We start from the raw sequence: 12,286 nt of genomic DNA, 5'->3' as shown, positions 1-12,286 counted from the left end.
GAAATGCCCCGTAATAAACAGAGCTAATACACTCTCAGCACAAATTCTCAATCAAAACTAAACTTTTCATCACGCTGGACGCTTTTATAAACATCGAAAAGATTCCACAACATTCGAAATGTTTCTCGAAATGCGTAGACCGTTATCAAATTTTATCAATGAAAAAAAGAAACGGGGGCCGTATACTTCAGCCGAATGTAAAGGGGCTGTATATTCATTACGAGAAACTATTTACAGGTTACGTTACTACAATAATTACTATTTACAGAATTCGTAACAATATTTATTTTTTTTTAAATTAACAGTTATATAATAATGCAAATTGTGTTTTTAAAAACTATTTTAACTTGTTGAATTTGATTACTTTTACGGTGAAAAATTGTCTACAAATTGTTTACTAAACTTTTTTTGTAGATTATGATTAAAATTCAATCATATTTCCACCAAATGATTAATTTAAAAGAATTTCTGTATTAATTAAAAAATGTAATCAAATTATATAAAAATTCTTTTTCATCACCGTAATAATTGTATGTATCAAAATCATGGAAAATCAGTTAAAATTTTATTTTGTCCAATTTCTTCCCTAGCCCTGTACTTTTTACATGGATTATTTTTGTTAAACTTCAACCATTCAATCAAAATGGGCTGTTGAAAAACAAAAGTTTATACTTGCCTTTCAATAACCTTTCTTTTTTCTTTTAGGCATACTTACATTCCAAAAATATTATTCATAGAGATCTGAATTCTAATAACTGCTTAGTACGAAAAGTAAGTAGCCCAACTGGGAAAAGGCACATTATGAGATATCACTCATAAAAAATATGTCATAACAAATTAAATTTTTATGTTTATAAGCTGAACTTTTGACTTGCTAACTCAAAATATTTCTAATAAATTATTTGTTTGAAACCTTAAAGTAGCAGATTTTTTATGTAAAAATGAGTTTTTTTAGTATGTCTATACAAAAGACCATTCAAATTTTGAGTTATGATTATGCGATCAATATTTTTTTCTGCAAAAATTTTATTCTCAAAGCATCAAAAGTTAGGTGTTTGAATTATTTCCTGCTGATTTATTTGTATAAATTGCTTTCAGCCGTATGGCATTTCTAGATCTAAAGGTAATTAACTGGATTTTTTTTTTAATTTTGTTCATTTAAAAAGCTTTTTTAGTGGATAGTCTCTTATTTCATTATTTTTTGATGAATATATAACAATAATTACAGAAGAATGAATTTGAACTTATCCCCCCCCTCCCCAAGGTTTAAGGTATCATACTAAATACTGTTATAGAAGCTATGGCTGAAGGTTATAAAATCAGTAATTCTAATATAATCTTAACCTGTTTTCCTTATGTGTTTTAAATGTTGACATTATTCTTTAAATATTAGTGTTACAAACCTTTAAATTTCTAGCTGAGACAAATATGAATAATAAAATATTTAAAACTAACTTTTCTCATATATTTTATTAAGTGCCAGAACAGTTTATGCTTCATTTATTTTTACATCTGAAAAAGAAAATTCAAATTTTCTTGTTGCTGTAGCCAATTAGCTGATAAAGATACATTAGTCCTCTTTTATGCAAAGAGAAAAACTGATATAGACTCATTTGAAGTAATCAGCAACTAAAGTTATTAAAAGAAAGACTTTAGAATGGTTTCATTTATACTGTTGGCATGCGTACTGTTGGCTCCAATAAACTCAACAAATTATTCAGATTTGTTAAATTTTTGACAGTATATTTTAAGCTGAAGTTTGTTTTTATGTTATGATTTCATAGGATAAAACAGTAGTAGTTGCTGACTTTGGATTAGCTCGAGTTATGTTAGAAAAGCAAGTGAATAAAAGGCTTAGTGGTGGCTCCAATACACGACGTCCTGAAAGAAAAAAACGGTATACTGTTGTAGGAAATCCCTATTGGATGGCTCCCGAAATGATGAAACATAAGAAGTATGATGAACGTGTGGATATATTTTCTTTTGGAATAATATTATGCGAGGTAATTTTTTTTTCTTTTCTAGTTAATATTTTGTATTGTGTATGTATATGCTATGTCGAAAAATATTTGCACAACTGAAATTCTGTATTTAAATGTAATTATTTATTGTGGGAAAAACTGGAAAATTCTTAACATTTAAAGCAAGTGATTTTTTTTTTTTTTTTTAGCATAATGTTGGTAGAAAAAAACATAATGGTAGTACCAGGAGTGTTTGTGATCCGAAAATTTTGGGTTACCATTTCTGAAGATTTTGGGCAGAAAAATTATTTAAAAAAAAAATTCTTATGTTTTCCCTGCTTCCCCCCCCCCCCCCCCCCCAATGATTTCAATGCTACAAAAGCTTTTTGTATGTATATTTGGAGAGTTTTTACAGGGGTTGGGGGGAAGGGTCAAGTTTTCTCAGTTTCCGAAAATTTCAGTTCTCAAAAAATTCAAGTAATTCAAATGGCAGGGTGGCGACAGATCAGGGAAAAGTCAGGGAACTTTATTAATCAGGGAAATATCAGGGAATTTTGAAAAAATAACAAAAAATCAGGGAAAATTTATTTTTATGAAGAAATTTTTTTTTTTTTTTTTGCTTTACAAAATTAAGTACTCTAATTTCCTACGCATTTTCTGCCAATGATCTGTTTAAAAAAAAAGTAAAATTAATGAGGTGTGATTATACACTGCCGCATATTTGTGCATCTTTTTTCCTCAAAGTCAAAATATTGAATCTTACTTATTAACCAAAGGATGAACTTCCTAAGATTGCTTCTGTGTCTGTTAGGTTGTTTATTTTACCTAGCTTGAAATTTCCTTTTACGCTTTCAATGCTACGTAAAATAAACAACCATACAGGCAAAGAGGAAGCCTTCATTAATGCCTTAGCTTCTTTGCCTTTATTCCGTTGTCTTGAAATGATTAGCGTACTGTAATCACGATCTCAAGAAGAAATCTTTGGTTTTTGAATTAATACCATAAAAGCTTAAAAGTTATCACTTCTTTGCATTTTCAATTTAATTGCTAAAACTGAACTTTCAATAAAAAAAACTTTGTTTTTTTGCCGTTATACTATTTGTTGCCACCGCAGAAGGTGGCAACATATAAAGGTTTTCTTTTCTTCAGACTTAAGTGATTCTTTAATTTTATAACCAAGTTGTATTCTTTTATATGTTTTAAAATTAACTAATTGCTTTTTTTTTCTTTTTTTTTCTTGCATTTCAAAGTTTTTTGTTACAAAAGCAATCTAAGATTTTTTTTTTCATTACATACTGAAATGATTTTAAATAGAGTTAACTTGTATACTTAAGAAAAAAATTTTATATTGTTAAAATGCTGTATTCATTCATTAAAACCTATGTTCTTGATTAGAGAAAAGCTCCCTATGAATGGATGTCAAATGGTTTCATCTGTTTTGCATAAATATTCTATTCTTTCACTATTACTTGTTATTCTTGCAACAATTATTATACTGTTTGAAAACTTAGTTCAAAATGACTTTAATTACTTTTTAGTTCTTAAATACACATATGTTTTTAAGAGCAATTTTAATAGTTTCTTAAAATTCTCATGCTAAGTGGTTTCTGGAAGTGAAGTTTTTTTTTTTTTTTTTTTTTTTTTTTTAATTTTCTATAATCTTTCCATTGTAGAAAAATTTAATGTACTGTTTTGTAGGTTCCCCCCCCCCCCCCCCCAAAAAAAAAAAAAAAAGATTGACTTGATATATTTTTTTAACCATTTTATTAAAAAAAAGTAACATCTTTTGAAAATATATCTTTAGTTCAACAACTTTACACAGCTTAAAACGTTAAAAATACTGCATTTTATACAGATATACAATGGATTTCAAGTAGAGCAAAGAAAGAAAACCATTATCATTGGTAACGTAAATCAGGGAAATTTGGTGAACTTAATCAGGGAAAAGTCAGGGAACTTTTTTTCACAGTTCCTGTCGCCACCCCTGAATGGGTTTTTGTAAAAGAAAATTTTGTTTAATGCTCTACATACTTTTACTGAAATGTTGCTAGAAAATATTCTTTGTGAACTAAATGAAATAACATTCATTATTCATAGTAATTTTCTTTTTAAAAGATTTTTGTACAGGCAGTCGACAATAAACTGAATGAAAGAAAACTTTAAAGGTTACTAGTCATAACTTTCTTTTAAAATTGAAAGATAGAGAGAAATCTTTTAAGCTGTGAAATATTGAGCAATTTCATATGTAAGTTGGTCAGTAACAGCAACTGATCAATGAACACATAGCCTGCTTAAGTTAAGAGGTTACAACATATTACATCCCGATTCTACAACTCAGACTGATGTAAGTCCAAAAATTGCAATTTTCCTTTTATTTGTGCATTGTACATAGAATCCTATTTCACATCGAGCTATGTGAACATAATCATGATAAAGAGAACACTGTGTTATTATTTACCAGTTATTAAAAGAGCGCGTGTCCCATCCTTTGCATGCGTCAGACAAGCGTTTTCAGTCTCTCCTGTAAAGTAGCGATTATGTCACTTACGTTACTCTGGCTTTGAGGTACAGAATTGATAAATGCTTAATATCGTACACTTTTAAGCGTGCAAAAAATTAATGGCTTTTTTATTGTCCTTTTAATTTCTCCTCTTTGAAAGTAAATCTTTTATATTTAGATAATTGGAAGAGTACCAGCTGATCCTGATTTTTTACCAAGAAGTTCTGATTTTGGATTAAATGTGGCTGCTTTCAAAGAACAGTTTTGCCTTGGTTGTCCTGAACCTTTTGCTGAGATAGCATTTAAGTGCTGTGATATTTCTCCAGATAAAAGGTATCTTCCTGTTTATTTTCCTTAATTCTAGAGATGTTTGAAAATGTAAATTATTTGGAAAGTGTTTCTATAAGTTTTTTTCATGGTATCCATACTTTCTTCATTTTGTTATTTTACAGGGTTCCCACGGGCCCTCAAAAGCCCCATAAAGGCCCTATTTTCAAGTATTGTTTGTTGGGGCCATTCTAAAGGCCATATTTGGTTGTCAAAAGCCATAAAAGTTGATCAAAGGCCCTATTGTTTAGGATGTGACAAACCTTTCGACCTTTAATAAATGGGCAAAGACATTTGCTAAAAAGCTACAACCTAATAAACTAATAATTTAGAACATAATAGATTTAACAAAAAATTTTGCTATTTATACACATGCTCATTGTTAAAAAAACATATGATTTGTTTATAAGGAAACTGGTCCCTTTCACTATGTCCCAAAGAGTGACCTTATAGCGAGGTCCCAATGAAAACCAGGGTTTTTTGTGATCCGAAAATGTCGATAATTTTGGGTTTCTGTTTCTGAAAAATCTTGGCTGACAACACATTCTGGAAATAAAAAAATATTTTAAAATGAAACTTTTAAAACTAAATATTTTTCTTTTTTTTTCCCTGATTTTTGAAGATAATTTGAAGAATTTTTACCCAGGGAAAGGGGGCAGGGGTTGTGCTTTCTCATAGTTCCCAAAATTTCAGTTTTCAGACAGTTTTACATGCGCCGATTTGCCCTCCTGCTGCATACCTGTTATGTTTCTATGTATATGTTTATAATCTAAACTCTTTCCACCTTGAAAAGTTTCTTGTTGCGACACTGGGGTGAAGTGGTCCTATATTAAAAAATGTGCCGTTAAAAAAGGTCCTATTTTTCAATCTGCTGAAAGAGTGGGAACCCTGTTTTAGAAATTTCCTGAAACCTTTTACTCATATAGTGATCAACAACTAAGCTTAAAATTTATGTTTTTAGCAACTTTTGATTTAATAATTAGATTGAAGCATTTAATAACTGCAATTTTGGATGGCTGACTGGTTAAAAGAATAAATTGAATGGTGAGACTATCTGACTAAATTTATTAGCTTTTTTACTTCTCCATTTTAATAACCTTTTTCTGGAAACTAAATTGTCGAGAGTTTAAACTATGCAAAAAATATTTTTAATAATATAGCCGAACTCGTTTACGACAAAATCCGAGAGACCAAATAAGAATTTCACTATTGCCGTTATTTCATTGTAATAAAAAATAATTATTGAATAAAAACAAAAACCCGACTGCATAAAAACCAAAAAAACTAAAAAGAAAAACATGTAAGCCCAGTAGTTTAGAATGTTATTAAGTATTACTGAGTAATTACACCAGTGAAATAGTTTTATAATCGATACACACATAAGACAAATCATAAATACAAAGGCAGAATAGAAGGATCAACTGTTGGGACCCATTCCTTTTTGAATCAAAGAACCCCGTAAAATTTAAGTGGACCCCGATTATTGATCCTTCTATTCTGCTTTTAAATTTATGATTTGTCTTGTATGTTTATCGATGATAAAACTATTTCACTGGTGTAATTACTCAGTAATACTTAATAACATTCTAAACTACTGGGCTTATGTTTTTCTTTTTAGTTTTTTTAGTTTTCATGCAATCGTGTTTTCTGTTTTTATTTAATAATTTATTTTACTCTTTAGTTAATTTTCATTGACTTAGTTATTATTATTATTATAAGACGGTAAATTTCGCAAACTTGTTGTTTCTTTGAGAGAGTTTATATTGTGAGGTTTATTAAGTAACTTGTTGTGGTCTAAACTACTAATTATTAGTCCCTCTAGGGACCTAACTCGGCTTAAAGCTACATCTGCTTGACCTTTAGCAAAAATGCACGAACTTAAGTCAACCACAGCTACATAAACAGCCTGTGTAACTCATGATGACGCGAGTTCGAAAACGTCGACAGTCAAATCTTTCTCACAAAACTAAAAAAGCTTGTCAAGAAAGTACACATCGCGAAACTCAGTCCCCTGAATCACGATAAAAACAAATGCAACATGTTAGAGATGAAAATTTGTAGACTTAGTAAACAAAAAATTCAAGCAGTGAAAATGCTACCTGCATTTGCCGCACGTTGTGTCACACGCAGGTAGCATGCAGCATGATCCCAAAATGGCAACTAGATTTTGATATGGTCAATTTTTACTACCGTCATGTGTTTAGTGACACTCCCAAGGTTAAGACAAATCGATTCACATAAGAATTATCGAAACTGGCCAAGGCGTTTAGCCTCTTCAATGCCACAAAGGAACAAACATACATACATAGACTCATAAGCATATTACCTTTTTTTGCATCGTGTTAAGCGTCATGTTAAAAAGTTAAATAATGCACAATAAAACATGCAATCAACCTAATGCGTAATGCTAAGTAGTGGATTGATGCAGAGAAAAGTAAGGCATGCGGGGAAATAATTTATTAAGTTATAGTCATTAATTTGCTACATGCAACTTCGCTAGAAACTAGCACGACTACATGTACCTAAAAGATCATTTCAGCCAAAGTTTTTGGTATTTTATGTATTGCCTTTTGATAATTTGGAATATTTGCTTAGTTTTAATGTTTATTAGATTTAATTTTCCTTCTTCACAGACCTCTATTCAACACGATCAAAGGCTGGTTAGAGGGAATGTCTATTCATTTAGGCATTTCAAACCAGCTGCCTCAGGAACTTGTTGATGCAATTCTTAATTTCAACTCCCAGTCTGGAGATTTCCAAGATGATTCTAGTCAGGAGGTGTATCAGTTGAAATCTCCTTTTCCTCTCTTAAGAACAGTAAGTGAACAAGGATCGTATCGACTTTCTACCGATTCATCTTCTCCCACGATAGAAATATGAATAAAAAATGGTATCATAGAGAATGTAAATTTTAGTGTGAAATAACAAATTTTAAAAATCATTTGGAACTTAAGACTTCAAATGGTAACTAGAGCTTGTATTTCAAATGTCTTCAGTATGTGTAAATTTTATAACTTGTAATGAATCAAAAGAGTGTTAAATATATGTGTGTGTGTTATGATTATTATTACTTGTAACAAGTTTTGATTGGTTTAAAAAGAAGTATTCTTAATTTGCTCCAAAAGAATGATCTGCTTTTGTTAAAAGATGTAGGTTTTTGTTACAGTATTCAAATTTTATACATTAAGTGTGAGATTCTTTGTCTGTTTCAAGAATCAGAATTATGTAATGAAAATTTAATTTTTCAATCGTTCTGAAAACCACAGTGCTTCTGAGCTTCCAATTTATATGCCTTCAACTGTTTATAACAGCAACATATCTTGCATTGTTCGACATTAAAAAAAAAAAATATTTTTAGGGGGAAAATACATTTTCTCTGAAATTGAAAAGTATTTTTATATAGAACTTTTGAAAAGAACCTATACAAAGGCAAATCCCTGTTTCATTTTTTGTGTGTAATGTGCAACATTTTAAGTAAGAAATATTTTACTTTTTACTAATGAAGTCCTTAGAGAAATATAGTTTGCTTACAGGACTCTTAACCATAAAAATATTCTTAGAAGAGAAATAGTTTTTTAATGAGAGATTTAAACAGTGAAACAACACTGCTGTTTTTAGAAGATCATAATTAGACAATAGGATAATGTGCTCTAAAAAATTGAAGTGCCACTTGAAAAAAGAACACGTTCAAATATAGTCCAAGCATTGTTTAGCTTTTTAAACATTTTTCATTCCTTTACAAGTGCACAGAAAATACCACAGTTACAGCAGAATCTTTGCTCCTAGAGTATCATCAACATATTTATTTATACTGGGAAATCAATGGTTGAAGTTTAAAACTTTTACTGTCTTGATCTTAAAATACAGGAAATATTTTTCAGTATTATATAATGTTACTACAATAATTTGTATTTTGCTGCTGTCTATTTCTTTTCTTTTTTCTAGGATCATAAATAAATTATTTGTTCTCCCTTCTAGATAAATATTAAAAATCTGGATTGCTATTTGAGAAAATGTGATCATCACATAATAATTATGGTATTATCCACCAAAATAAAATTTTGTAACGCTAATGAGAAGTTATTAATTTACATGATAAAAATCAAATGTAATTAAAAAAAGCTCATAATAATTTAAGACTTAAAATTTAGAAACCATTCATATTTCTTGAATGGTAATGAAATTTGAGAAATTAAAGATGCATATTTTTCTAAATGCAGAGAGGGTCGCTTACAATATTACTATATTATTTGCACTATCAATGATTAAAAATACTGAATTTTCAGTGGGGAAAAAAAGTTATTAAATTAAAGTTTATGTTCAAGTTTTCTAATGTTAAGAGTCTGTTTGATATGTTTCATAGAGAAATGCATTCAATCTCTAATTGACAGGAAAACCAATGCCTTATCATCTAAACTGTTTAATTTTGAAGATAAACCATTGCTTTCCTTCGTAAATTTTATTTTTATTGCAAAGTTTATAATGCTTTTGTATGGTTTAGGGGAACCTTCAGCATTCCAAGTACCAAAGTACACTTTACGTAACACTTTCAGATGACCACATTGTTCTCACTGTATCACCTGTATTGTATAAATTAACAGTTCAACTTCTTGAGGCAGTTATTTACTGTTTCCTTGAAGTGAAGAAAATCATTCCTAAAATATTAAATTTTGTGAAACCTTGTGTATAGCTTTTGTATTGAATTATTACATGTGTTTTTTGTATGCAAATTTATTTTTTTAAAGTTTTTAAGTAAATTTTTATAGCACTTTTGTTGCCAGGGTTTATGTGCCTTCTTTCTGTCATTTCTATTAATTCTAAGCTGATTTTAGTGTCATGAAAATATGTATTATTGTCTGTTTCTTAAGAAGGGTAGCGGCACCAGTAACAGACATGCTTAAGACATCGCTCTCTCAGGTTAACTCAATTTTCTGAGCCTCTTAATGTATTTAGACTTTTAAAACTATTTTTCTCTCGTGCAACTACTTCTCATCTAACGTTTGGCTGCCTCTAGATCCTCTGAATTATTTAATTCTAATTTTATTTGCTCAGTTTCGAAAAAAGGTCCAAACCCCAGTAACAGACACCAAAAGTTCTGATGGTACCCTGCAACAGAAAGGATGAGGAAAGGATGGGTAATGGACAAAATTCCCTTTTTCTTATCAAAATGTGCAAAATTTCTTTATTTTTATATACCTTTAAAGCCTTATTTAATTCAAATGAACATGAAACACCAGCTGACCTCGTGGTGGCTGTTCATAACCTTCCACCACTGCCTTGTAAATACCATCTGGCTCATAAAATTCACTCTGATAACACTAGATTATTGCACCCTTTTCATGGGCCACAGCAATGTCAGTTTTACCCACCAAAAATTCTTATTATTTAAATCTAAACTTATGACTATCTGTTACTGGACCCTTGTGTGTTGCTGGTGTGGTTACCCTATATGTTGTAAAGTTTGTTAAAATGCAAATATAAGGGACCAAAGCAAAATCTTTAAATAAGTTTCTATATACTTTTAGGCGGAAGTTTCACTTAAAGTTTTCAGGAAAATATAGATCCTTTTTTAGAGAGATTTGATGGCAAATGTTCAGTTGTAACAATTGTACTACTTATACAAATCAGTATTAGTTTTTGTGCATGTAATTTGAAATTCCTTACTATTCAGTATTATTCCTATTTCTTGCATTGTCTTTCATTTTTCCTTCTTTTTGTTATCTTCAAGATGTTCTAAAAATTGTAAAGTACAACAAATTTAAGAAAAAAAATGGGCAAAAATTATATTTGCTCATTACAAAACAACTTTTGTAAACCATGTACATTTCCACATTTTATATATGTACATACATTATATTATAATATATTTTGGACCTCATAGTGTACATTATTTGAACCTTGTAGTGTACATTTATACTATTTTTATATCACGCATTCAAGTATAAGAAGAAATTTTATCTTTTTTTTAATGCTTTTCTTAAGTATTGTGAGCATGTAAGTTCTTAATTGCTTTAATTGTTGTTCCTTTGAAATTCAAGTTAGCTGCTATTTGCATTGATGGCAGGCTTTCCTTTTAAATTTTAGCATTTGAAAATGTTTTATACTCTTTAGTTTTCAAAATTCACTATACAGTTTGAATAAACGAAACTGCCTTTTATGTAAATATGCTGTCAATTAAGATTTAACTTTTTTCCTTTTTCGAACTTCCTTCGGTGGTTGTATGTTACAGCTTTCTTATTTTAAACTTTTTCGGTGCTGGGTTGTTCCATTATTAATATTCTAGATATTATTAATGTATGCATTTATTTTTTTTAAGTCACAGTGAAGTGCGAAAATATTAATCTAAGTTATATATATATATATACAAAAAGTTTCTTGATTCTTGAATATAGTTTTTAAATTCTTTTATGAACTGAATATGAAATAACTACCCATAATGTATCGTTTCTCCTAGTGTCACCAGCTTTTTTTTTTTTTTTTTTTTTTGAAGCAATGTATGTTGTTTGCTCCCATAACCTTAACAGTCACCCAAATCCCATCTAAATTTATTTCTTATTGGTCATTTTTCATGCAACCTTCTTGCTACAGCAATTAACTAGTATGTTGTGGCCATCACGAAACTTTCTTCTATATTTTTCTTTTTTTTTCTGATCCCTCCCCATGCTTGACGAGGAAGCAATATTCCCAACAAAAACAAAATTACACATGCAAAAACTTGACGACCATCCCAATGTCTGAATTATTGCAAAAGCAAAGCAAAGAGCGAAAATTGAAACTTATTTTAAAAGCCTTGCTTGAATTAATTACAAATATTTTATTTGTTAACAAACATGAGATGGCAACAATTAAAAATTTTAAATCATTGAGATAATATTTCCAATCATTTCCACTTAATTAAAATCACGAGAAATACGCAGACGACAATCTATTACGATTTATCTTTCTTATTGTTGCATTAATAAAGCTATTTTTATTCCAAAAAAAAAATCAACACCTCTTGGAGCGATTGGCGTCAAAATTGAACCAAAGCCTGTTTACATATGGATTCACATATATTCCAAATTTCAACCAGAACGTAGCATTACTTCTTGAGATAGGGCACTCACAATGGAAAAAAAGAACGGGCGATTGCGCTACCCCCCTTTTTAGCTGTTGACACCAAAATAAAATCAGCTCTTATACCCACTAAGGACTACTTGCCGATAAATTTTTCTTTCATTCCGTTCATTATTTCTTGAGATACAGCAGTCACAATTGACGACAAAAAACGTTCTATAGCTCAACCCCCGTTTGAGTTATTGACACCAAAATTGAATCAGCACATGTTCCTGTTAATGGCAACATATGGACCAAATTTTGTTTGATTCCGCCGGTTACTTCCTGAGGAATAGCAAGCACGCATAACTCAAAAAAGCGTCCCATTGCTGCACCCCCCTTGGAGGAATTCGCGCCGAAAACCAATGGGCACAAGTTCACATAGGGGCACATATGTGTACCA

General features: G+C 30.1%; 1 protein-coding gene across 1 annotated transcript in view; it reads left to right on the top strand.

Annotated features, from left to right (window-relative positions):
- LOC129233658 (LIM domain kinase 1-like) overlaps nt 1–10,589 on the top strand; it is a 44,569-nt gene extending 33,980 nt beyond the window's left edge. The window contains exons 10-13 of the mRNA XM_054867634.1: nt 706–771; nt 1,785–2,003; nt 4,640–4,794; nt 7,422–10,589. Of these exons, the coding sequence (XP_054723609.1) occupies nt 706–771; nt 1,785–2,003; nt 4,640–4,794; nt 7,422–7,668 (687 nt within the window). The 3' untranslated portion in view covers nt 7,669–10,589. The remainder of the gene's footprint in view (nt 1–705; nt 772–1,784; nt 2,004–4,639; nt 4,795–7,421) is intronic.
- Nucleotides 10,590–12,286: the final 1,697 nt, after the last annotated feature.

The sequence above is a fragment of the Uloborus diversus genome, unplaced genomic scaffold (genome assembly GCF_026930045.1).
Source record: "Uloborus diversus isolate 005 unplaced genomic scaffold, Udiv.v.3.1 scaffold_590, whole genome shotgun sequence".
In the NCBI taxonomy this organism is placed as follows: Eukaryota; Metazoa; Arthropoda; class Arachnida; order Araneae; family Uloboridae; genus Uloborus; species Uloborus diversus.
This window is presented reverse-complemented; position numbering and strand designations above follow the sequence as displayed.